Here is a 27,822-nt window from a genome sequence, read left to right as displayed (position 1 = left end):
TTTCCCCAGCCACTGGGCGGCTTCCAACAAAATATTAAAATACAATAGTCTGTCAAACATTAAAAGCTTCCTGTCAGGGAACTGACATCGGAGCTAGAGGCGGAGGGAAGGCTCTCAAATGATGCTGGAGAGGGACCCAGCAGGGAGAGAGGCAGCTCCGCAGATGGGGAAGCAAATCAGCGCAACACCAGGGATATAGAGGGGCTGATGGGGGAATTGGCGAGAGGGCTCCAGGACTCTTCACCGGACACCAGCGGGGAGAGCACGGGTCCTCCGCTACCCACGCCCACCCTGCGCAGAAGACTTCCGCGCAGAGAGAGTAGGAGGAGACTGGGTGTCAAACAACTTTTATGTTGGAATAATTTAAGAAACGCCCACTGACGGATTCTGCTAGTGACTGAGGCAGCCACGAAGTGAAGGGCTGCCCAGACTGAAAGGTTTAGCAAGGCAACAAAGCCTGGAGAGGCGGCAACTTACGCACGAGCAACCCATACACACTACACTTCCCTAAACAGGGTTGTCTTCAGATGTCTTCTCTGAGCTCTGAAAAAACACATTTATACCCCACAAAAGGAAATTAAGAAGCAACCACTGCCAGTGCCCCTAGATTTCATTCCTCTCATCTCCCATTGTGAACCAAAAATTAGCAACCAAAGATTTTCAGCTCAGCTCAGCCCTATCTTAGCAGGCAGCAAAACCATGAGATTTATGAAAAGCTGCCCTACATGACTAGCAGGCTGCATTTGGCTTGATGGGTTAGAGCTGCAGGGGTCTAAGTGCACAAGAGACATCTGGCTACCACAAGATGTAAATGGCCCAGAAGTTGCTAACTTCTGGTAGGGCCTCCTCTCGTATGTAACTCCCCAGCCCCTTTGATCTGTGCTCCATGATTGTCCTACAGGGTTGAGGATGGTAAGGGTTAGGGTTTGGCTTTTTCCATAATGACATTCATTCTGCATGGAAAGCTCTCCATGGCAAGGTTCAATTTGCTGCTGACTGGTTTTGGCTTCTCCAGAATGTTTTCTGTGCAGGCTGATTGGCCTTGTCTTGTTTTTAACACAATGCATGGCTTCCAATTACAGGTTTTTAAAATCCAGTGTTTTTCATTGTAGAGGTGCCATGGATCTGCAAACTTCTATTTCATTTGTAAGCCGTTTCAAGATTCAAGTGAACGGCTGAAAATATGGCACATAAGTAGGTAAATAAACCACAGAGCCTCCACATGTACAATACTCATTTTGAAAGTTCTCACTCTGAACACCTGCAGCCTGACCAAGGATATGATTCTTGAAAGCTCACTTCTAGCATTTATTTATTTTTATAACTATGTTGATCCAATGAAGGGTACTTATTCATTTATTTGATGTTTACAAGCAACCCCACCATCCTGGAAAGTTGTTGTACCTTTTCCATGCTTCTATGCACCTACCGTATTTTTCGTCCCATAGGACGCTCCGTCCCATAGGACGCACCTAGTTTTTTTGGGGGAAAATAAAGGAAATTTCCCCCCCTTTATTCCCCCCCCCAAACCAGGTCGGGGAAACCAAACCAGGTCAGGGAACAGCAGGATGGTGGCACTGCGCCTCCCCACTGTCCCCTGAGCTTGTGGGGCTGGCCGATGTCTGCCCGGCGTGCGGGGCGCTCTGCTTCAGGGCGCCCACGCGCCGGACAGCAGGCTGCTATCCACAGCCTAGGGAGCCCTGCGGGAGTTCCCGCAGGGCTCCCCAGGCTACGGATGTCTGCCCAGCGCGTGGGGCGCTATGCTTCAGGGCGCCTCGTGCGCCGGGCGGCAGGCTGCTATCCCCAGGCTGCGGATATCTGCCCAGTGCGCGGGGCGCTCTGCTTGAGGGCGCCTGTGCGCCGGGCGGCAGGCTGCTATCCGCAGCCTGGGGAGCCCTGCAGGAACTCACGCGGGCTCCCCAGGCTTGCTGATAGCTTCCTGAAGCCTGGAGAGCAAGAGGGGGTGGTGCACACCGACCCCTCTCACTCTCCAAGCTTCAGCGAAAGCCTGTATTCGCCCCATAGGACACACACAGATTTCCCCTTCATTTTTGGAGGGGAAAAAGTGCGTCCTATAGGGCGAAAAATACGGTAATTCCCAACATGTTTCCAGGGGAATCTTTGCAGCAATCATCATAGGCTAGGAAAGTTGTGTCAATTTTCTCTCTCCCCACCCCTTACTTTCAGGAGCAACCTTGAACTGCACACTCACCTGGTCAGCCAATGAGGTGGAGAGCATGCTCATTAGCTCTCTTTCAGCGGTGAGCCTCCACATCTGCTCCCACTTCATCTTGCGCAATTTATCCAGAAGTAGCAGAATGACCCCTGGAATCAACAACAGCAACAACAATAAATGCAAAGAAAAGAAAATGAAAACAGGGAAAGCAAAGGCTTTCATGTTTCAGTGCTGCACTGGGGTTATTATTATTAATTTGTACCCTGCCCATCTGACTGGGTTTCCCCAGCCACTCTGGGCAGCTTCCAACAAAGACCAAAAATACACTAAGATGTCACACATTAAAAACTTCCCTGAACAGGCTGCCTTCAGATCTCTTCTGAATGTTAGGTAGTTGTTTATCTCTTTGACATCTGATGGGAGGGCGTTCCACAGGGCGGGTGCCACTACTGAGAAGGCCCTCTGCCTGGTTCCCTGTAGCTTTGCTTCTCGCAGTGAGGGAACCGCCAGAAAGTCCTCGGCACTGGACCTCAGCATCCGGGCAGAACGATGGGGGTGGAGACGCTCCTTGGGGTATGCTGGGCCAAGGCCATTTAGAGCTTTAAAGGTCGACACCAACACTTCGAATTGTGTTAAAAGCAAGCACTTTCTTTAAAAATGGGAACCAGCCCATCATTTTACAGAAAACAATTAACAGAGGAAGAGAAAGAAACTATCCTGATCAGAACACAACCAGTTTTATTGCTGTTGTTTTGTTTTTAAAAAATAAAGAAGTAGCTTAATAATTGTGAAACTTTGGACCAAACTTGTTAAGTTAAAGACACTGTTTGCCAATGTATGCGTTTCCTTTTAAAAGAAGCAGGAGAGGGGTAGGAGCTACTAACTGCCATGGACTGGCTGGATGCAGAAAAGTGGTGGGAATCACCATTGGGGGAACCCCCAGGGGAAGAAGGCTCAGAGCCAGGAGTTGGTGGTGGGATGATGATCAGGGGTTAGAGAGAGAAGAAGGAACAGACTGGGAGGAGGAGATGCTGACAGAAGAGGTAACAGGCTGTGGCAGAGAGAAGTTCAGATTCTGAGGCAAAAGTGGGGACTGGAGAGAGAGACAGGCTGCTGAAGAAGCCGGGGAGTCTCCCCTTCCGGCTGAGACCAGCTCTGCTCCCCTCCTCACTGGTGCCCTAGACACAGAGAAATGAAACGGGCAGAGCAGAGGGGGGTTGTGTGCAGGCACTGCCTGAGACTGTGTGGGAAGGACCCTGGAGAGGAGGACTCCTGGTGGGCACTGGGAAGGTTGGGACCTTCAGTCCTCACAACTGCTTCATTGGGGTAAGACCTCCTAGAAAGAGTTGCTGAGACCACTAGGCTGGAGCTGTGGTTTGTTTCCTTGAATAAAGAGTTAATTCCATTGGCACCATGGGTGGTTGTTGTTGTGTTGTTGTTTTTTGAAGCTGACATATACATGACTCCGGCTCCTGACATTAACCATTTCCCCCTGCACAGGACTGATCCCAAAACATTTTCCTGCTTGAGACAGAGCACTTAATGACATTCCTGCCCCCTGCCACTCAAATCTAGGTGCCAAGGCTAGAGAGGGGTTGTTTTGGCAGCTGAAGCAGGAAATCCCACAAATGCCTTCCCCCCTGACAGCATGACTGCAATAATGATCAATTAAACAAGTTACAATTTGCTGTTATTTCATGACAATTGACAGCAGTTTGGCCCAATGGTAGGGCTGACCCCCCCACACCATGGTCACAGTGAAAACCCCCAAATTCAAAGCTCCAACTTGCCTCCAAAATGAAGCTGTCACTAAGCAACCGACTTCCTCTCCCTCTCCACTTATCACCCCCATTGCAAAGGCTTTCGAGAATGAAGCACCTTCCCATTGCATTATTATTATTTCTTATTATTATTTATTGAATTTATATGCCACCCTGTACCCATAGGCCTCAGGGTGGTTCACAGAAAAGATCAACATAAAAACCGCAATATGAAGTACACATGAGGACAAACTGAGAGGACTAAAGTAGTTAAAATCTATTATGGTGGACTGTTGCAGTGATGACAGGGTTAACACAGAAATCAGCATGCAAAACAGGCTGCAGTCTATTCATTATACTCCACTGGGTCTCCTCCCTCCCAGCTGTTCCGTACATAGCTGAAAACCAAACTTCAAAAAGCAGTGGATGAAGGTGATGTAGTACAAACCCTGTATCTGCTTTCGGTGAAACCTTTAAGATAGAGTCTCAGGGGACTGCCTCAATAAGAAATACCAGTGGACATAGATAAGAACCTCATTTTGGGGAACTGCTTGTAAGTTGCTAAACAAAAAATGGTCCTGATAATGGCAGCCTCTAATGCAAGCAGGAACCGTCTAGAGGGATCAGCGATAGGCCCTCTCTCGCTTAACATCCTCATTACTGCAACAAAGGAGCGATAAGAAACAGAATATAGTTAAACTTGGAGATGCTGTAAAATTAACACATCAGGATAATAACCAAGGAGCAAGACAGGGGCTATAAGCTGCAATCACCTGCAATAGGTGAAATACCAAGGGTAGGGGGGAAGAACAAAAGCAGAAACCAAAGGGGAATGCTAAATAAACAACTCCTACCGAAAAGGGCAGAAGACATCCAGAAAGGGTAAGTGTGACTTAAGACAATCAGAAAGGCTTCCTAGGTAGGTTGTAAAATTATATTCACAGGAACTTATTGCCACCTCCATTTCATGTCCTGTCTCAAACTACATTGATTAAGAAATATGTATTCTGAACCAGCCAATCCACTGGCTGGGTGAACCACAGGTGGTTTTTAAAGAGCAATCCTAGACATGTATACTCGGAGGTATGCCCTATTCAGTTCAGTGTGACTTACTCCTCCGTAAGTGTGCACAGGATTGCAGCCTTATTGACTCATCCTATTGCTAAAAGTTAAGGTGTTGTTGTTCGCTTGTTTTTTTAATATAAAGATTGACATCTAGTACGGCAGAGTTTTTTTGTCCAGGAGAGAAAAATGTTCCCAAAATTGGGGGAGAAAGGTTATGGATTTAACCTGGCGCACTACTACTCAACCAGAATCTATTGCCAACAGAAGAATTTGTACAATAAAAAAGTGCATTTAAGTCCCCTCCCCAAGTGCATTTGAATGACATTTTTCACAATGATCCATCTGGTATTGAAGCATTCCATTATATCCTCTTTGCTTTCCTGCTGCAAGAAGTCGTCAGAGGAGGAAAAGGTCATCACCATACCCAAAATCTGTCCTGATGAAATGCTAGCCAACCTCTCTTCTAACTGGCACAACTGATTTTCTTTTTTCCCTTTTTAATCCCCTGAAACATTTGCCTGGAAAAAAGAGCTTTAATCCTGTCAGGGGTTTGCGTGTGTGACTGAGAGTGAGAAAAAGCATTTGTGGCCACGAATACCACCAAGGAATGATTGGTTGAGGCTGAAGGTCATTGTAAAGTGGAATCTTCCCATCATAGATAGATAGATAGATAGATAGATAGATAGATGATAGATAGATAGATTAGACAGTAAAGTAACAACTCCCCTCCCTGCTGTGGATTACCTCCAGACAGCAAGGACTTTGGTTATAAGAATAAGGTATAGAGAGAGGAATAAAATAAACCATCCCTCACTCAGACCCTTAGGATGTGTAAAACTGGTTTTACATTTACATTTGAAAAACAGGAAATATGATCTAATAAATACTTATTTAAGGGAGTGCTGTGGGGGTGGCATTTATTGTTATTTCCCCCCTCTGTTTCCGCATTCTTCTCCCAGGCTGGCAGATTATGGTGTCACAACTAAAGAGATTAAGGGGTTATCAACAGTGGCAGCTGAGAGGCAAAGACTGGAAGGAGACCAAACACAAAGGCTGAAAAATGCAACACTATAAGATATTTGACTCAAGAGCATCTAAAACAATTTCAGAATCATTATTACTATTACTATTACTACACAGTGGCATGGACATTCATTTAAAATCATCCTGGAATGGATGTGTAAATGATTCCCACTCTTAATACATAGAAAGGATACTTTTGAAAATATTGCTGAACCATCCAGGGTTTGAACACCAAAAAAGACAGAGATGCAATAAAGGGCAGCTCAGCCTGTTGCAGTTTGCAATGTTTACTTCTAAAAAGGGCACAATTTCTATCAGTGTTAGCAAGATGAAGGAGTGTATGCCACGGGGATGAATTTATTCTATTCATTTCATATTAGCAGCATCAAAAAAGCCCCCAAAACTGAAGTAGGCAATAAAGGAGTTTTTGCTTTCTAGAAGCCAGGGCTCAAACTGGTATTCTCTCCAAGATTCATGACCCTCACATTCGTTAAGAACTGCATTCAGCTGTGGGAGTGTATGTGACAAGAGAGTTGCCTCACAAAGTCCTTCCTTCCCCCAGAGTCATGCTGAGTGCAATTCAGGCTAGATTCAAGATGACAAACAGCAGAATGCAGGGCAGAAAGGGATTTGTCCTCATCTGTTTGTGCTGGGGGAGAGAGAGATGGGAGGTGGGAGAACAGGGGAAATCAAAGGATTTTTCCCTTCCTTGGACATCTGGCTCCAGCTGCGATCCTTTCATCTTCCAATGACAGCGTAGCAGCATATTTTCCCTTATTCTCCCACCCAGAAGGAAAAGGGGGAAAGTTTGCCAGCACATAAGCACAAAAGAGTGAAAGGCAGATACAAGCAGATCTTCTTGAATTAGCAGGGTGACAACTAGTCAGACAAGACTCATCTAACAAATAAGGAGCAATGTTATAAAGGCATGGAGGTCTCCTGTAATTCATGTTCAGGCCTGTTGCTTGGGGCTATGGAAATGTAGTTACTTAGAGACACTCTGCTTTTAAAAAAACCTGTTTCTTGGCTCACTCTCCCAGCCTATTTTAGGAACTACATTAGTCTTAATCTCACCAGTGTGAAAGGCAGGAAAAGGTCTTGCCCATCCTCAGATATCAACCCAACCCTTAACAAAATAAAATAGATTATTTTGCTTTTTGTATCACAGACTGTGCCTACATTTTCGACCTAGAGGGCAACTGAATGGGCTTCTTTATCACTGCAAATCAAAACTGAATTTGTGCCCCAATCCAAAGTTCTCAAAAGAAGCTATAACAGACCCAAAGGACAGTTGTTTGTGTTACAAACTTACCAAGTAGTTGTAAATGTTTACCCCTGTAAATGAATTATACCTTTTGGGGATTCAGCCCCTAGTGGATGTTGCTGCAGCTGAAGAACTAAGCAGATTCAATGAGTCAATGAATCAAAAATCTAGAATCTACTGTATGCTTTTGTTTTATTGCTGGTCTGTTGACTGTAATGGATCGATTGATCCCAGTGACAGCAGGCTGCTGCCTTCATGCCCTGCTTGTGGGCTTTACATAGGCATCTGGCTGGTGACTGTATGAAATACGATGCTGGACTAGCTAGGTCTTTAGTCTGATCCAGCAGAATACTTCTTATGCTTCCACTTAGGCTCTCTCTTGCTCTCATCTCTGCCCCCATCTATTATGTAGGGATATTATTATTTAATCAATGTAGGGAAGCAACATGGGTAAAGGGGATGAAAGCATTCAGTAAGTGAGAATCATCGCCACTAGTACCGCTACTACTATGTAGTTTCATGGAATCCCCATTACCTATTATAGGGCTTTTGTTCAGTTTAGTCACCAGGACAGCAACGCTTGGCTTTGATGTGCAATTCTTCTGTCTGGGCTAAAATTACTGATGAGAGGCCTCCCATCACTAGAAAGGGAAGAACACTCCTGAGATTGGAGCAGCATAATTAGTTATATTCTTTGGTTCTTACTTCAAAACGTATGCTTCCTTCAGTGTCCACAGCAGGATGGAGGGAAACAAGAATTCTTTTGTACAAGCAATTTAGAGTGCAACATACACATCTCCATACATTTATGCTCTGATAATGGGGTCTTAAATCAAACTACAGTGGCATTATTTCCTCATTTAAAAGCGGGAATTGAGACGTGTCCTCCTCCTTAATGGGATTACTTTATATTCTTCAGAAAAAACAAGGAATGCCAAGAAGTGAACCAGAGCAACAAACCAGTTATTAACAAAGCTTAAGGTAAAAGGGCCCCAGTGCTTATTGCTTCAAATAAACAAGGCATTATTGTGTTCTAGATCAGGGATGCTGAACTTTGCTTTCTTGGGTGTTGCTCTATGCTCCAGACAATGGTCTGGGAGCCAGAAGTGTACAGTGGTACAGAAGTGTACACTGGTTACGTACTTTATTCGTTCCGGAGGTCTGTTCTTAACCTGAAACTGTTCTTAACCTGAAGCACCACTTTAGCTAATGGGGCCTCCCGCTGCTGCTGCTGCACCGCCACCGCCCGATTTCTGTTCTCATCCTTAAGCAAAGTTCTTTAACCTGAGGTACTATTTCTGTAACCTGAAGCGTATGTAACTTGAAGTGTATGTAACCCGAGGTACCACTGTACAGTGGTACCTCAGGTTACAAACTTAATTCATTCCAGAGGTCCGTTCTTAACCCGAAACTATTCTTAACCTGAGGCACGCTTTCACTAATGGGGCCTCCCGCTACCGCAGCGCGATTTCTATTCTCATCCTGGGGCAAAGTTCTCAACCCGAGGTACTACTTCTGGGTTAGCGGAGTTTGTAACTCGAAGTGTTTGTAACCTGAAGTGTTTGTAACCCAAGATACCACTGTACTTTATTAAACAAACTGGCATTCCCATAAGTGGCCATGTCTCCCTTTCTTACAACCTGGAGTCATTATATATTTTCCTTAATGAAACAGTAGGAAAGGTTTTTTATGTCTCATTGATTTAGCTGGAAAAGTTCCTTAGGGGGACACAATCTGGCCTATGGCTGCCTAGCTGGCCACCTCTCTTGTAAATAATTTAGCTACACAAGTAATTACATTAACTGCTAAAAAAACAACGGTTGCCATGTCAGCTTTCCCCAAACTGGAAACCTCCAAACGTCATGGACTACAGCTCCCATCATTTCTGACCATTGGCCATGCTGGCTGGGGCTGATGGGAGTTGTAGTTCAAAACATCTGGAGAGTACCAGGTTAGAGATGGCTGCAATACATATGAGAATGTTAGAAAGAGAGGACTAATTTATCCACTGCAATGCCAATTTAGGTCTATTTTTTTTCAGAGTAGGCAATGGCTATTCCATATTTAATGGTCATACAATCATAGAATTGTGGAGTTGGAAGGGACACCGAGGGTCATCTAGTCCAACCTCCTGCAATGCAAGAATTAAATGAATTCCTCCTGGACTGCCATCCCTAAAGTGCATAAACTAATATAAGCTGATAATGAGATGTGGGGAGGATGTGGGGGGGGGGAACCTGAAGTTCACTTGCTGAGTTAAAGCCAGTTTTGGGACATCTAATATGTAAATGTTGAATCAGTTCTAAGACTCTTTTTGTACTAGATTCTGGCTCCTGTAGTGTTAACACCAAGTCATCTGCAAAAGCTTTCAGTTTGTATTGTTTCGCTCCGACCTGTACTCCTTGTACCTGCCGGTCCTTCCTAATCATATTCAAAAGCACCTCCAGGACTGAGATAAATAATAGGGGAGAGAGAGGGCACCCTTGCCGTGTTCCTTTTTCAATTTGGAACTCTTCTGTCACTACATTGTTCACAATCAACCTAGCTTTTTGTTCTGAGTAAATTGCTTCTAGACCATTTTCAAACCCCCGTCCCATTCCCATCCCTTCCAAGTTTTTCTTCATAAACTTCCAAGAAATGTTGTCCATAAAGCTTTCTTCTCAAAGCAAAGTTGATCATCACATTGTCCTGATGCACTCAGACCTCTAGTAAGTTCCATATATTCACCAGCATTTAAAAACAAATCAAATTCAATTAAGTTTTGTGTACAAGCATATGTGTCAGCAATATGCATGCATACATGCCATGGTATGCAAATGAAAAGAGGTTTCAGAAAGGCCACTAGAATGGAATCATTAAACAAAGATGTGTATTGTTTAATTACTGTAATAGGGATCTTCAGCTATCACTGCCACTTCCACAGTTGCTCTTGCCTGCCTATAGACCTATAACCTGATCTATTCCACTAGTGGAAACCTCAATGGCATCAATAGGGCCTAGGGCAGAGGAGTCCATAGAAGATCAAACTGCCTTTTGATGAAGCAGCACACTGCGTCTTAGTGGAATATTGGCTCAAATACTACAAGTAAAGAGTGGCTGTCAGTGGATTTTGACTTTGACCTGGGTTTTTTTTTTGAGATAAAAGACAGCTAATGATGTGTGCCATCCTGTGAAATTTTAATTCCAGACAAGAATCTAGCTTTCGAGCTCTCCAGAACTCTCTGTTAGACATTAAACATGGCTGGAAAGAATGGGGTGGAGAAAAAGGTTTGGTAGGTGGCGAATCCATGAGTCTGCATTGGGTAACTTCTAGCCTACACAACTGGATCTAAATTACATATTTCATCAATTTAAATTCCAAAATTCATTATTAATGCAATACCTGTGTCACAAAATAGCATGCAAGCCTTCAAACCCACCAGAACACCATCTAACTATATACAAAGAAAAACAATGGCTGGCAGTGAATCTATGAATGTGTAGCCTGCCCTGGGACAAATATTATAGTTTTGCTGAGGCCCTGAGGCAAAGCATTAATGAGAGCAAAAGTAGGGACAGTTTTCCTTGGGGACGTTTTGTAAACTGTTAAATTCAATTAATTGTGCTGATCTGAATATGACTTCACTCATGCTTTATTGAAGAGGCAAATAGTGCTGCCTTCCTTCCTTCTCTATTTCTCCAGTAACCATTAGGGTTGACAGTTTCTTTAAAGCTTACTTTTCCATTCTAGTCTAAATAGTTCCAGAGCTTGGTCCATTTGCTTCTCCATTATGGCACCATGATTGATTTGCCTGTGGCTTTCATCTTTCCTCTGCCATTTTCTAGAGATTTCTGCCCCCCCTCCTGCCACCAGTTGTGTTATTTGACAGCTGCTCTAATTTACTGAGCCAGTATCTGATAAGACTTGAGTTTCCTCCACTATTTCTTTACCTTCCTCAAGAGATTTATGTCTTTGTTCTCCTCCGGGAGCATTGAGTCAAATAATACATTTCAATTTTTACTGGATTTCTTTATGGCAGGGTATGCTGACTCTGTCAATAATCCATCCTTCGCTGTCTTCAAGAGGTTGAGTGTCTCACTCAATGACCTCTTGTTCCACATTTTTGAAAAATGTTGTTCCATTTACGGCAACCTCCTATCCAATCTTCTTTCCTTTCACCGGCTTTCCATTCACCTCTCCACCCACTTTTTAGATTCTCCTAATCATACAAGCTGAAAAAGGGTGAGGTTTAATAGATCTGTCAGATACAACTGAAAAAGTAGAAGTATGAGTAGACTAAGATCTATAAGAATGATAATGCGTGGGTATGTAAATTTGCAAACACAGAAGAACCACTATTCAAAGTGCACATCAACTATTCTAACATGCAGTGAAGATGCTGCACACAAAAGTACTTAGACACAAAGGTCCAATTTGCTTGAATCTTCTTCTTTTCCTTAAATGAGATATTACACAAATGTAATATGGCTACACTTTACCCTATGTGCAATGGTGCATGCCAGTTCCTCTGCCATGGGAAAAATACTGTTGACCAGCTATGGGAGCCAGTGTGGTGTAGTGGTTAAGAGCGGTAGACTCATAATCTGGTGAACCGGGTTCGCGTCTCCGCTCCTCCACATGCAGCTGCTGGGTGACCTTGGGCTAGTCACACTTCTCTGAAGTCTCTCAGCCCTACTCACCTCACAGAGTGTTTGTTGTGGGGGGGGGGAAGGAGAATGTTAGCCACTTTGAGACTCCTTCAGGTAGTGATAAAGCAGGATAAAGCGGGATATCAAATCCAAACTCTTCTTCTCTTCTATATGAATGGGCCTAGCAATGAAGGGACATGAGTCCATCACCCTGTCATAATCTTATTTTTATATATTTTACTGTTGTTCAGAATACCAGCTACAGAACTGGAAGAAAGAAAAGTCGTTCTAGTTCAATTACCTTGTCCAAATGTAGCACACCACCCATCACCCAATGCTGCCTATACAATCCTTATCATAACATCAGAAAGTAAATGATGTTCAGCAAATTTGCCTCTTGCGTCAGACTTCTCTGTCCCCACCTGTTGCTGGCAACTTCTAGATTACGCTTCCCTGACCAGGTGCCCTCCAGATGTTCTAGGCCACCATTTCCATCACCCCGGCAGTTAGCAATGTTGGCTGGGGGTGATGTCTAAAACATCTGGAGGCGGCCAGGTTGGTGAAGCATGTTCTAGGTCTACAAGTCTCCCACAACCACTCCAGATCATGGATTTGAATCTGGCTCTCCCTATATTAAGACCAGCACTCTAGCCTGCTACTAGGAAGATCACTGTGATTGAGAAGATAAGTTTAATATGCTCAAGAAGTAGGTGCTACTTTCTCTTTGCTCTGTGCAATGTAAAGGTAAAGGTAAAGGGACCCCTGACCATTAGGTCCAGTCGTGACCGACTCTGGGGCTGCGGCGCTCATCTCGCTTTATAGGCCGAGGGAGCCGGCATACAGCTTCTGGGTCATGTGGCCAGCATGACTAAGCCGCTTCTGGTGAACCAGAGCAGCGCATGGAAACGCCGTTCACCTTCCCACCAGAGCGGTACCTATTTATCTACTTGCACTTTGACACAGTGGGGTAGCGTGGGTTGTCAGCACCCGGGGCAAGGCAAGTAATTTGTGCCCCCTAACCCGTGGATTTGCGCCCCCTAACCCTAACTCCCAGATGTTGCACCCGGTGCGGCCAGCCCCCCCTGCACCCCCCACTCTACGCCACTGCTTTGACATGCTTTCGAACTGCTAGGTTGGCAGGAGCAGGGACTGAGCAACGGGAGCTCATCCTGTCGTGGGGATTCGAACTGCCAACCTTCTGATCAGCAAGTCCTAGGCTCTTGTGGTTTAACCCACAGTGCCACCACATCTGTGCAATGAGTGTGGTGCTATTGCAAAGCAACAGAGGAAGCAAACCTTGGCTTGAGTGGGCTGACTTGCATGGGCATGGGATTGAACAGTAACTTCAGAAGCCATGCACAGAAAAAAAAAGTTTAGTTAATTAATTATCTAATGCAAACATATGCCCTTGTTTGGCCCTACAGACTTCCTCCAGCAAGCATATTCCACTGGTAATCATGCTTAGTCTAAATTTACTCTTCCTGGGAAAGTACCACCGACTTTCCCCATGAGGAGCACCTCAGTCATCTGGATGTGAATTCTGATTGGCTTGGTAATGACCACTCTGCCATTCTGCAGTAGTGAAATTATATTGATACGTCTGGTAATGACTCAGTATTTGAATTAATTAACATTTAATGAACCCTCTTTCCAGTACTATCATTAAGGTAATCATCCTTTGTGTTAGAGCTAATGTCCATCAGAAAGCTTCTCTCCTATAACTGTGTTTCCCACACATCCCCAAACTATCCAGCCATCTGGATACTCCAGAGAGCTGCTCTACATTCCTTCTCCAAGCCTGCTTTGCCTGTGGATGGCTACGGGAGCACACCTGCCTTTCACTTAGCTTGATACTGTCCCCCTGCCTCCTTGCCTCTCAGATGTGTTTGCTATTTTCTTCAGGTTCATCAGGACTCTTGTATCATCAACATCATCATCCCATCTTTTCCTCCAAGTAGCTCAAAGTAGTGTACATGGTTTTCCCCGTCCTCAGTTAATCCCTACAACAAACCTGTGAGGTAGGTTGGGGCTGAGAGGCAGTGAACTGGCCCAAGATCACCCAGTGAGCTTCATGTCCGAAAGAGGATTTGAACCCTGGTCTCCCAGATCCTAGTCCAACACTCCAACCACTATACTTCTATTTTTAAAAAAGTAGGAAACAAAAGCTAGTAATATCCCTTCATGGAAATTGCTTCTGGTTTGTTTGTTTTTAAAATTACATTAGGAGACTTCTCAGGAACCCAGGGTGGTAGTCAAACTTTGACTTGAGACCCCCCTTTTTTGCCTGAGCCTTTGGTGTCTGTTCAGGAAGCAGGAAGCTGATATGCTGAGTACTGGAAGGACAGGGCGCCCAGTCAACTGAACTGCTGTAAGGAATTCGTATGCCGCAACAATATCAAATAAGCAGGTCACATCGAAACTCAGGAAACAATAGCTCCTTACTCTCCCTTCCTTGGGGCAGGTAACTATTGGTGTTCATCTTTTCCTCTAAACTTTACCTTTCTTAGTTTCCAAATCTTTATATCTTTCTGTCTTTGCGTTATCCAAACCCCAGCCACCTGCACTTGAGCATTCCCTTGTAGCCATCCTGCTCTATATATTGCAACTCCATCTTTTCCTACTGCTCTCATAGAAACAGTTTTAAGCTACTGGCCCAGGCAAATGTGGGTTTGGGTAGCTTGTGTAACAACTAACCATCTTGTTATTTTAAATGACTGAATTGGAGCTTCAAGTCACAGCCCTTTTACTCACTGCCCACAATTTTGTGTAAATAAATATTTTGCCTGAATTCATCTTGACATGTGTTATTCCTTGCTAATCCCCTCTAGTAAATGTAATTGGCATTTATAAAGTGATAATGGCACATGGTGCAATAACCACCGTGGCATGCATTCATCTTCAGATTAAAGATCCTCAAAGGTTTTGCTTCCTTGAACTCGTGTGTAACATATGTATTCAGGTACATGTGTAAACAGAAACATGAGCAGTCCTGTTAACAAGATGCTCTCCCACACATCATTGCTTTACTAGCTTAGCCCAGACTATCGAAGTCCAAACAAGAAGAGAAACCTTACAGTGGTTCTGAACATAACCAAGCTCTAAGGAATGGTTGGCTCCAGAGTTGAGAGAGAGCTCACAGAACACTTTTCTAGATATCCTTGCAGTATTGACTAACAACTAAGGTGGTATAAAACTAAAGGGCACCCTCATTTCATGTTGCAAATTATGAAGGGGCATGGAAACAATCTGAACAAATTAATGTAGACCAGAAGTAAAATATTAAAAATATGAATGTCAATTTGGATGTAGAAACATGTGGCAAACAATCAAGAGGGGAACAGCTGTTAAAATTGAAAGAGTGATTTTTTTAAAGTGATATTGAGATGGGGAAGGAAATGACAGAGAAAATATAAATGGTAGCTTTTGAGTATTCATAATTTTTAAATTTCAGCTGGAACTTTCAAATCTAGGAATGCAGATACTTATATTTCACCAAGTGAATCCCCCTCTCCAGCAACTGAGTGCAGGAGGCAGGGAAAAACCCCAACCAAAGTACTGTGAAATGAACTAACATATAGTTTGGACAAGTTATAATGCCATTAAGTACAGGTTTAGGTAGAAATGCAAGAGAGGATTTGGGCAGCCCTCTCCGTCAAATACTTTCTAGCTTACATCTGTCTGGCTATGATGGTCTTCAGGTGGGATGCATTCTCCTGTTTTTCAGAGACTGCTCATAAATTGGAAGAGTCAATGTTAACTTGAGGGCAGAGGGTCTCTCCCTCTAAATCACCTGATAAGAGGCATTGGCAGGAGCTGTGGGGAAGAGGCATCCTGTTCTCTCAACATGGTCCAACATGCCCCTGATGGCAGGGATTCATAGCCCTTCCCTCATATCATTTCACTAATCAGAGTTATTCAGTTAGTTCCATGTTGCAATTTGGCCTACCTGTATTGTAACCTCTCCCAAGAGCTGGCCAGGGACGATGGTTCTTCCAGAGGTTCCCAAGGTACCAGTCACTCTGGTTCTCCACTAAACCAAGAACCTGCTGGCCTGGAAAACAAAAAACAAGGACAAACTCTTAGGAAAGACAGGCAAGCACACAAATGCCAGAGGGACATAATGCACATAGAATGAAAACATGTTGCATGCCATTGTACCCTACACAAGCTAATCCTCCTGTTTAGAAACCAAATCAGCCCTGTTCAGAGGCTTCTCTGAATGCACCTAGCTAGTCCTGCCCCCTAGACACTAATGCAAATGCTGGCCACATCCCCCAGAGGGAGAGGACCCTATGGGCATACAGATGTACGGAAAAACCCCTGTTTCATAAGACCACTCGGAGCCTATTTAATGCCTCTGCAATCCCTGACAGAGAGAGCTAAATATCCTATAGCCTAGACCTTGGCTTAGGAAGGGCTTAATCATCACAGAACCCAAAGCTTTCATTATATTTACTCCCCTGCCCAATAAGCCTGCTTTTCTAGCTCCATAACCTCCTTCCGAATCCATAGATAACAAAGCTTACCTTGGTCCCCATTATTCCTCACATCACAGACTCACAACCTTTGCCACCCTCTTGCTGGTCTCTCCTACCTCTTATAGCAGCTGCTGGGGCTTGGATGCCCTGGCACCTTGCCCACACCCATTTCCTCAATGCCAACATCATGTTCTAGTGAATCAACATCAGAACCAAACTTGGCGGAATTTCCATTCCAATCCCTTATAGGCTGTATGTACATAGGGCTCCCTCCTCAGGGACATGAATCCTGATCAACCAGGAGTGCAACCAGTACATGAGTTGGCATCTGGGGGTGAAGGTAGCCAATTGGGTATTGAATGCCTGAGCAGGACTCTCATGAGACACTTAAATAAGGCACTGTTTTTCTTTCAAGTTTTATTTACTTATGTTTATATGACACATATTCAACAGAATGAAATGCATAGCAAACATATTAAAAAGATGAAGTGCTTAATAAGATACAGTACTAATCAATAAGGAACTTAGTGCAAGCTGCCCCGGAAAAGGTTCAAAAGGTGGGATACATAAACTCTTCAAATGAATCCATAAAATAAAAGTAAGTTTTACACATTTGCCCTCCAACCAGACTAAAAGTTAATACTTTGATTTTAACCAAACCTGTAAAATCTCTCAGTCCGATAGCATCTAAAAGTGTTCATTCATCATCTCTCAAACATTTCCCTAGTAGGATCATTCATATCTGTATCTAGACGCATATATGTAATTCTCCCATGTGCGTGTGGAGAAAAAGTCAGTATTAACTGTCTCATTTTGCCTTGGAGGCATTATTATCTCTTAGTCCAAACTACCTCACAGGGTTCTTGTATGGATAAAGTAGGATACACTCATGGCGAAAGGTCCAAGGCATATCATTTTCTGAGGCAAATATGGTGCCTATCGCATTCTATATGTACAAAAGAAATCAGACTAGCAATTGAATCCTACATAAACTATGCTGATGGGGTGGCATCCTCCACTGTACTGGAGGCACCTATCTTCCAAGAGAGCAGAATGACCAAGGGAATTAGGAGGAACAACCTGGCAGCTGCCACTGTTGTTCTACTGCCTTCCCACAACAAACTGTTGCCTGAGGCGGTTGTCTCACTTTGCCTAATAGTAGGGACCAGCCCCGAAGTTCATATCCACTGTCATGAGCTCCATGAAAGAAGAGCAGAACAGAAATGAGACAAACAAAAAGCCTTAGACTTACGTCTGGCTGGCCTATGGTATCAATGATTTTCATTAGAAAATATCCCCCAAGGCAAACATGGTAAGATGAAAAAACAGCAAAGGCAGCAGTGCCTTTATGAAGACGAACTGAAATGCCACAAGATTATGCTAAGTTTTCAAGTTCTCTACAATTTTTCATCAGGCAAGATGTTACACAAAGGCAGGGGCTTTGTGGTGGTGGGGGAATGAGAAAAAGAAAACCGGGTGAGTAACACTTTTTAAAACATGCAAAAAACAGATTCCTTCCAAATCCCACCCCTGCATTATTTTTACTTTGCCCTTTGTATCTTCCAAGCCTTGAAGTAATTTATCAATGCTGGATAGTTACCCCTTATTGGTCCCCGAAAACTGCCACTGGCTAATGCCCTAATCCCCCCTTCGCCATTTAAACGTTTATTACAAAGGATTTAACTTGAAAATACTGACATTTAGAAGGTTTCCTCACAGCTTTCTATTTTATTTCAGAGAGAGGAATCATATGGCTGCTTATTATAACGTCACACAGTTATGTTAGGTTATGTTGTTCTCTGAAAGAAGCCTCCCATTGATTTTGCTGTCTTAAACTCAGCATGGTAAATAATTGGCAACAGTGGTGAAACGCCTGGACTTAATTTATTTCTATAAGCATCCCAGACTCTTAATAAGTGTGGGATTAATATTTTATCTTTAATTGAACTTGTTTCTTTCTTTTCATGTTTGCCAACATGATATGCTGAATGAGAAGTTTGTTTTAACATTGTTCTAAACTATGGAACACTTTTGAACTTCAAGGTCAAATAAATGTGTTCATGCTACCTACTGTGATTTGTATTTGGACGGAAGGCACAAAACACAGTTGAACTGTTCAGGGTAAAGAAGGTTTGGCAATATAAGATGCCTAGATAGGATATCACCAAGGAACTGTATGTAAGCTATTTTCTTTTTGAGCTTTTCGAAAGAAGAGTGCAGAATAAAGAGTGTGTGTTTGACGACAAATTCTTGGTCTAATCCATGTTGATTTTAAACAAGATTATTTTGCTTTCTTTCGCTTTTTAAAAAAGGAAAAAACAATTCTGGAAGAACATAAGACCTGTAAGATTGTGATTACCTCTAGATGCTTAGATTAGTTCAACCACCACGAACCATTTTGCTTATTTCTGTGATTGTAAATTGTTTTAAACTATTTTTAATATTGTGTTTTAATGTTGCAATCTGCCCTGGGATCTTAGGGTTAAGGGCACGTAAACAACAACAACAACAACAACAACAACAACATCACCATAGGAATATAAACAGCCTGTTTAAAATATACGATATAATTAGTTAGTGAAAACACTGGGTGGATCTAGAAATAGGTTAAAAATGCTATAAATAAGTCAGAAGTTAATTTGTTACAACAAAAGGGGGGGGGAGCCTATGTAAAAATCCATAGAAACTATTTTTGCTCTCTGGTGCCATCTGGTGTTGGATGTTTATTCAAAATGTATTATTTTGACGAATGTAACTGAGTCCACCACGTATTATTTCTTAAAGCTATATGAGAAAAGCTCATGAAGGCAGGTTTACTATCACAATGGAATGGTCAATATCAAGGGTGTATATCACCTTTTGATGAAGCCCACACACTCTGGATGCATCTGGATCACCTCCAAGGTTAAGTGGGCTGATCCCAAAGCTTCAGACCAGCTTCAGTGCACGGTTCTCAGTTACAATTTGGTAAGCCAAAAAGTAAAATTATTTTGAACGTCCCACAGAAAAGCTAAGATATTTATCACCAGGCACAGAGAAGGAGAGGAAGGGGGTATCCTTTTGTCACTTCCAGCTTTAAATGGAGAATGACTTGACTGTTGTTTAGTCGTTTAGTCATGTCTGACTCTTCGTGACCCCATGGACCAGAGCACGCCAGGCACTCCTGCCTTCCACTGCCTCCCGCAGTTTGGTCAAACTCATGCTGGTAGCTTCGAGAACACTGTCCAGCCATCTCGTCCTCTGTCGTCCCCTTCTCCTTGTGCCCTCCATCTTTCCCAACATCAGGGTCTTTCCCAGGGAGTCTTCTCTTCTCATGAGGTGGCCAAAGTATTGGAGTCTCAGCTTCAGGATCTGTCCTTCCAGTGAGCACTCAGGGCTGATTTCCTTCAGAATGGATAGGTTTGATCTTCTTGCAGTCCATGGGACTCTCAAGAGTCTCCTCCAGCACCATAATTCAAAAGCATCAATTCTTCGGTGATTAGCCTTCTATGACTTGACTAGGGTTCTCCTATTGTAGCTCCTTTGGGAGCAGCATTGAAGTAACATCATAAACTGTTCATTATTTCTCACTGTTCTTTGCAAGCTGACTCTCTGAAAAGAAGAAACATCTAACAACTTTGTGGAGTTATCACTGGTTGTATTTTGTGTGTGTGACCTAACCTTTTATTCCTTTCCATACCAATCCCATCTCTTGTAGCCTTTTTTTTTTTTTGGTAAGATCGCACTCACTGTTGTTTGTCTGCCTTGCTGTTATTATTACTAGGTAAATCATTTCCCTTCTCTAGCAGCATTTAATTTCATTTCAGTGTTATTTGTAAGTCTGCGTTTGACTGATTGTCTGTGAACATAATATAGTAGCTGTCTGACTCTGTCTCTGTGTTTTGTGCTGTGCGTCTTCAGTGTGCGACCGTCAATTGTGCAGAAAACAAAGAAGACTCAAACTGTTTTTCATTCATCAAAACTCATTAAAACCTACAGTGTGTAGAGCCTTCACTTATCCTTCTGTAATTTTGCAAGGCAGGAAGCTTACCTAGGGATTACTTCTTGCTGCTCTGCATGTTAGGGCATCCTTTTCTGGAACACACATACACTACTCTTAAAGATTCTCTACCGAAACCCCTTGCATATTTGTCTGAAATCTGGAAGGCTTCAGCCCCTCTGAAAAATATTCCATGCCTGTAACTTTCATCCCATTCTCTCTCTGTTTGTGGACTACTGGGCAAAGGTAAGGTGTATACCCTTCCATCTTTGCACTTTTGCCTCTGGTCTCTCCTATTTGCTTTATATTTAAATTTTTATATATTGCTCCCTCACAAAATACGAAGGCAGTGCACAGCAATATAAAAACATTTTAAAAAATAAATAAACAAAATAAAAGCAGCGCAGTACTATGACTGGCATGCAGACCCACAGACAATTTTCCATAAAGGAATATCACCCTTGGGTTGAAAACCATTCACCATACTAGGTTATAGGCCGGACAATGATTTGGTTGCCTTTGTAGTTGATGACCTTTGTGTCATGAATTCTGCTCATATTGATCCAGAGCAGACTCCAATGTGCAGTTAGCAGAGTCAAAACTTAAAACACGTTGTAGGATTCCCCCAAAATAGACCAGAGGCAAATTAGCTTTATCCAACAGAGTTTATTGAAGACAAATGAGCTTATCGGTCACAAATCCATACATCTTCAGGATTGGCACAGTTCATAAGAAATCCAGTTGCAGCAGACTTAACTTGTAATAGGACTGAAACCTTAACGCTAAGCATACTATATACAGAACACCACACCAGAGGGAAAGAGCGACAGAAAGTGAAACTCAGGATTCTTGACAGAAAGAGATAACAGAACCAGTTTCAACCAGCTGTTCAGCTTCTCTGAAAGAATAACCAAAACATTAGGAACCTTCTGCCTGTTTCTAGGCAGAATAGAAGCTTGCTTGTTAGCTAGAAACTTCCAGCTTGTATCACACAGAAAGCTTCCAGAACCCTCTTGAATTAATCAGAATAGGAAAGATCTCTACACTTTAGACCAATACATTTTGCACCAAAAAATGCAAACTGACACTTTGTTGGGGACTGGACAAGGGAAGTGCACCCTGTTCACACTTCAGGACCTCTTAGTGGCTTCTGATACCATTAACCGTGAGATCACTCTGGACTGGCTGCTGCGATGAGACTGTTGAAGTGGTTCCAGTCCTTCTTGGAGGAGTCGTTTCAGAAGATGGAGCTGGGGTGGCCATTAGCCTATGGTGTCCCAAAGGGTGGGTTCTGTTCTATCCACTGTGTGTGCTGTTTAGCATCTAGATGGCACTGCTGGTCGAGGCTGTCCAGGTCTTTGGTGTCATCTGTATTCAGACAACATCCAATTCTGTCTCACTGTCACAAAGAAAACTGCTGATGTTCTGATACAATTTCTGGACTAGTTGAGGCTGGGCTAATTGGGACTTAATCCACCTAAGACAGAGGTGTTCCTGGCTGGTAGAAAGGCAAATCAGAGAATAGGAGTTCAACTGGAACTGCATTTGAAGAATGTTTGGGAAGTGCAACTGGTTCAGAATACTACAGCCAGGCTATGGGAGCAAGTGGCTCCAGGGTTAAAACAGTTACAGCTGCACTTGCTGCATGCCCAACTCCAAGCAGAATTCCATGCACTGGTTATTATCTATAAAGCCCCAGATGACTTGGGAGAAGGCTACCTGAAGGGCTGCCCGCCGTGTAAACTTGCCTGAGCATTAAGATCTTCAAGGAGGCCCTGGCTCTCTGTTCTGTCAGCTTCTGAAGTGTTTGGTAGGAACCCAAAAGAAAGTCATTTGCAGTCACTGCACACAAACTTTGGAACTCCCTGATAAGGGAAGCACGTTTAGTCCCCTCATTGATGCCCTTTTGCCTGCAGGTGAAAACCTTTTCATTTAAGTACATGCTTGTCCTACTTAGCAGATTTGTTCTTCTCTGCTAGTTTGTGTTTGGTCAGTATTTAATGTGTTTTTAACTAACATTTCTTTTTTACTTTTATTTTCTCACATATGCCCAATATGCTTTTATTGGGCTATTGCTTATTGCATTATATGGAATGGCAACTTTCTACTGTAGTTTTTATTGTGGCTAGCCATCTTGGGCATTTTAGGAAAAAGTTGGGTGAGAATGTAATAAAAAGAATAAAGACAGAATCAAGTCCTAATTGGTGCAATTTAGCAATCCTAGAACTTGGCTCAGGTGGAACCAAATATTACTGGTGAGAAGAACAAGCTGACTTTGTCTAATGTCCAGCAAGGGATTTCATAACTCAGCGGTCTAGAGAGTCTTCTCAAGTAGTTACAAACTGCATTAAAAGAAAAATGTGAAAATCCTATCTGCAAGAAGTCAATATTGGATTCCCTCTCTGTAGACTACCCATCTGCTTTCATTTTACTCTCTCAAACTCAAGGCACACAGGTCAGTCCTCAGACTGACTCATAATTGATAATGGACAATCCTTGTTGGTTGCTAATGGATTTCTTCTCTCACTTGGAAGCCGTATCCAGGTTTGTTTGTTTTTTAAACACCCGTATTACCCAATTTGCAGAGGCGGAGCTAGCTGCTCTGGCACTCAGAGTGGCGCAAATGCTGTGTACCCGGGGGTGGGGTGAGCCTCACAGGGGGGCAGTGCGGTGATGTCACCCCCCTCAGGGATGACACCCAGGGCGTCCCGCACCCACCGCACCCCCTTCCTCCGCCAGTGCTGATTTGAGCCCGTTTTGCCATCCATTAAAAATGATAACAAAACAGACAGACAGGCAGAACCTGTGACAAAATGTTGCAGGATGAAGTGCTCCTGTTCACTGATCCAGTCAGTCAGGCCTGTGCTCTTCCATGACACTCCATTTCATTCTCTCAGTTTTGAGGAACCTCACTCAATAATCAGCCAGAATTTGTGGCCACTGAATATACGTAGTTCACATTGTGCTGCTTCCTCCCCACCAAATAATTTGTACTTCTGCAAATGTTGGCATCTCCCAAGTCTGCTGATACCTCTACTCTTGCATGTGGGTGGTGCCATTTTAGCTATATAAGCAACATCACTAAGTGACTGAATTTTAGAAACAGAAGGGATAGTTGAAATGGAACTATACCTTTACAGACTTTTATTTAGATTTGGTTTCCTTCTCAGCAACCAGCTCTCAGGCAGAGTTGTTAGTTTGAACAGTGGGGAACAAATTACCCCTTTATAAGAAATAAAAAACAGTCTTCTAGAAAACACAATTTGAATGCCCTGATGAATGAAGAGCCCTGTTTTCAGCTCAAATTACACTGGCTACTTTTCATTAAAAAGACTTCCCTCCTTAAGTAAGGGACTGTTATTCTGTGTGGTTGTGTTGTTGTTGTTTTGGTATGACACTATTGAGATTATCCCTTCTTTTCTGCAGTGGTAGTGGTGAAGCACCTATTGTCATTTCTATCAAATAATAAAGCTAAACTTGTACCACATAGACCTCATTGCAGTCCTGTTTTATGTTGTTTGATAGAATCATGCCACGAGGGCAGACGCTTCTGTGTATGTGCTATGCACCTAATGGTACCCACCCACTTCTGGTTAAATCTGTGCCAGTGCTGCATTCTGCCACCAGGTTAAGAAGAAGAGAAGAAGAGTTTGGATTTGATATCCCGCCTTTCACTCCCCTTCAGGAGTCTCAAAGCGGCTAACATTCTCCTTTCCCTTCCTCCCCCACAACAAACACTCTGTGAGGTGAGTGGGGCTGAGAGACTTCACAGAAGTGTGACTGGCCCAAGGTCACCCAGCAGCTGCATGTGGAGGAGTGGAGACACGAACCCGGTTTCCCAGATTACGTGACTACTGCTCTTAACCACTACACCACTTTGTGACTGCATCTTTCTGAAGCTCAAAGTGAATGGAGCAGGATCTTGTGACACAGCTCAAACATAATGTAAAATCAATAAAACATCGTTATCGTTATCATCATCATCATCATCAACACGACACATGGATCCAGTTAGCGCAGGTATTTCTCATCTCCACCAATGAATGCTAATAACCAAAGGCCTAATACTGTTTGAGTTGTTACTTAAAACCCAGCATGATTGTCATTGGTCAAACTTGAGAGGAGTGGGTATTCCATAACTAGGGGCACTATTATAACAACAACACCCTCTCATGTGCTGCCACATAACGAAAGCTCGATCAGTGTTAAGAAGGCTTTGTAACAATAAATTACTGCCGCCATTGGTAGTTTCCTGAAAAGTCAAGCTATCTGTTTCTTCCCTCATCAAACCCAAGGTCATGTACATGTGATTCTCAAGTGACCACCCATCAAGGCAGTGACCAGACCCAGTCCTGTTCAGCTTCAGCAAGCTGGGGGCCTGATGCTCCTTCTGGCTGTGCCCTGGGATCTAACTAGTTTCCTGTCAAGATAGTATGGACTCACTGGAGGAGGAAGAGGAGTGGGGGGGGAGTGCACCGCCCCTGGCAGCGTGATCCTGGTGGGGTGCCATCGCGGCTGCCCCCTGCCCACATTGGAAGCCACGCCCCCAGGATGCGCGCAAGCCCCACCCCCGCCTGCTCTCCACCACCCGGTGCCGGAGCATGAAGCTCCACCACTGTATGGACTTCCAGCCTCAGTCACTGACACATAGTTCTTCCAAAAGCAGCATCTACCTTTGGGTCTCTCCAGAGAAGAAATCACAGTGCCAAGCCCTCTGGGAGCTCTGTTCTATTATGATCAATCCTCCAACTGGGCACTTTACCAACTCATTTCACTTCTCACTGTGTGCTGGCATTTCAAACCTAGATCTCCTGAGGTGAAGAATTAGCTCCTCTAATCTTTTGCGCCCCTGGAAAAGGGAATGGATCCCTTTTTTGAAAGACAAAGCAAACATCACGATTCTTTGCTAGATGAGAACATAGCAGTGACCACAATGCATTTCAATTGCTCTGTACTCTGCTCTGCCTATCTCTCCTTCTTAAGAGTTATTATAGTAAAACACCGTGACTAACAGCAAAAGCTTTGTCATTGTTTTCTGCTCTAGACCCACAGTTATGATTAAGTGCACTCCACTCACTCCTTCCTACTCCAGGCACAAGTTTAGCTTATGAAAATGAAGATGTCTTCTTTACTTATACATACATCATCATTAATAGCCAGACAACAGGGGCGGGGGGCGGGGGAGAGAACCCACAAACACCAAGGTTGTGACGCCGGCCATGACCACAGAGAAAATTTATCAAGTTGGGCAGAATTAGAACAGGATTATTCCAAACACTGTAGCACCCTGAAAGAGGCTTTGGTCATAAAACAGATTGGGGAACCCTCTGGATTTTGCAAAGAGCAGCCTTCTAATATCTCTAGTTATGAACTGTTTTGCTCAGAATGTAAGCTCTACTGTAGTTAGGACTAGAGGATACAATGGAGAAACAGCATAGCAAAGCTATGCTGACCTTACAGACAAGACATGTGTTAGTGTTTCATAAGAATAAAGTTATTGGACTAGGTCTCAGGAAAATTATGCCAATGTGGTGCAGTAGCTAAAACACTAGCTTTGGATGTAAGAAACAAGTCTCTGCTATATTTTTCAGCCTTTTGCAGCTCATAGGGCCCTTTCTTGCCATTTTTGGAGTTAAGATCATTGGAATATGCACCAAGTTAACACCCACCTGTTTCAGAGGGTAGAAGGAGGCTATAATATGTTTTCCTCATCTGACTCTGAGAGTGTAGACACAAGGTAAACTGACAAGAGACAACCTGGATTTGGATGTAAGAAGATGCCTTTAGATTTTCAAGCTAATATTATTTTGCAGCTAGTAATGCCACTTTGCGTGCTTGTTCCTGCACCCTATGACTTGCAGGCTGTTATCTTTGAAAACCCATCCACATGAACACACACACAAACACACACACAAAATTACAAGAAATGAAAGTCTTCGGTCTTTTTTCTTCCTAACATAAGACGTATCCTGTGCATTGCTGTACTACATAAGGAGCAACATTCTTGTTTCAATAAAATGAAACTCTATGATTCTATGATTCTATGATTCTATGAAAATGTGAGAGCAAGTTCCTGGTATAGTCATAACCAACTCAAATGGGTAAGATGTGGAACACATAAACATTAACTTCAAAATATGCATTGCCCTATGACAGAGAAAGCACAATGAGATGTCGTATTTGCCACCCCGCTTAAATATTTGGGATTTTGAAATTCAGGAAATGCTAGAAGGATTGTAAACATGAGCCGGTGAGCAAGGTGCAATTTTTATTTTGCCTGCAAATTGTCTCAGTTGTAGGCCCAGCTTTAAAACATGCCATAGTTGGGTAAGTACTGGGTGCCCCAGAGAGCTCATACTTGCACCACTTCATCATCATCATCGTTGTTGTTGTTGTTGTTATTGTTATTATTATTATTACAATTTTAAAGGACTTGGCACTGAGGGAAGTGTTGGGTTGAAGTGGCTGCTATCTCTTCACCCCAAATACATTCTTAGTTTCCCCTCTGCCTCAAAGTAGCATCCTTTGGCAAAATATTGATGGTTGGAAGCATATGGTGGCCACTGCAGCTGCCCAGCTTGGCACTTCTCCACTCAGTGCCATGCCAACGATAAGAGAAAAGTGGGGCCAGCTTCACAGTCTCAGGAACAGAGGAAGCTGCCTTATCCTTAATCAAACCAACAGTCCATCTAGCTCAGGCAGGGGTTTAGACAGAGGGCTTTCCCTACTTCAGTGTAGATGGTGGGGATTGAAACTGCATGCAAAGCAGATTTTCTTCCACTGAGTTACAGCTATAACCTCACTGGAAGGGGCTGGAAGAGACGCTTTGAGAGGCCTCTTCAGACCTGCTCAATTGGTGAGACAGCTCACTTGTTAGATAGAAACTGTGGGGCAGTTTCTGTACTCTTAAACAAGGCAGAAAGTGTCATTAGAAGGTGTGTTCAGCAACTTTGATGGTGTGAGGGTCAAGTGGCCATAAATCCCTTGGTTTTCATTCAAGCCTTCATCCTTGCAGTGTAATTCACCTTGAACTTGGCTGCCCTTAATACAGTTTCTGCACACCACTCAAATTACCCCAAAAAACAGATGTTGCCTCATAGGACAGAAAAACCTCACTTTCTTGTACCACCTAAGTTCCAGGCATCAGCCAGCCAAGTGTGATGTCATTTAGAACTGTTGCTACTTCCAGTCCAAAAGGAGAACGCTTGGTGACCTTTCTGCCAATAAAGTTGAAAATCCATTTCCACAGCAGTGAGATTCAGTTTTATTACCAAATGCAGTTCTCCATGATGAATTATAATTCAAATCTACTTCCCAGCCTTAAGAACAAGTACTGAAATGTGAAGGTTTCTAGCGGTAATAACAAACCACCCACAAACACCACTGATTCACTATCTTTATCCCAATACTTTATGCTGTAACAATTGCATCCCAAAGTAACAAGCAAT

At 43.3% G+C, this 27,822-nt stretch overlaps 1 protein-coding gene across 1 annotated transcript in view; it reads right to left on the bottom strand.

Moving 5' to 3' along the window:
- The window catches only part of LARGE1 (LARGE xylosyl- and glucuronyltransferase 1), a 320,062-nt gene that overhangs the window by 63,594 nt on the left and 228,646 nt on the right, over positions 1-27,822 (bottom strand). The window contains exons 7-8 of the mRNA XM_082241177.1: positions 15,864-15,968; positions 2,213-2,325 (exon numbers count right to left, since the gene is read on the bottom strand). Of these exons, the coding sequence (XP_082097303.1) occupies positions 2,213-2,325; positions 15,864-15,968 (218 nt within the window). The remainder of the gene's footprint in view (positions 1-2,212; positions 2,326-15,863; positions 15,969-27,822) is intronic.

This window comes from Podarcis vaucheri (genome assembly GCF_965113315.1).
Source record: "Podarcis vaucheri genome assembly, chromosome: 10".
NCBI lineage: Eukaryota > Metazoa > Chordata > Lepidosauria > Squamata > Lacertidae > Podarcis > Podarcis vaucheri.
The sequence above is the reverse complement of the archived record's forward strand: the minus strand, read 5'-3'. Positions and strand labels throughout refer to the sequence as shown.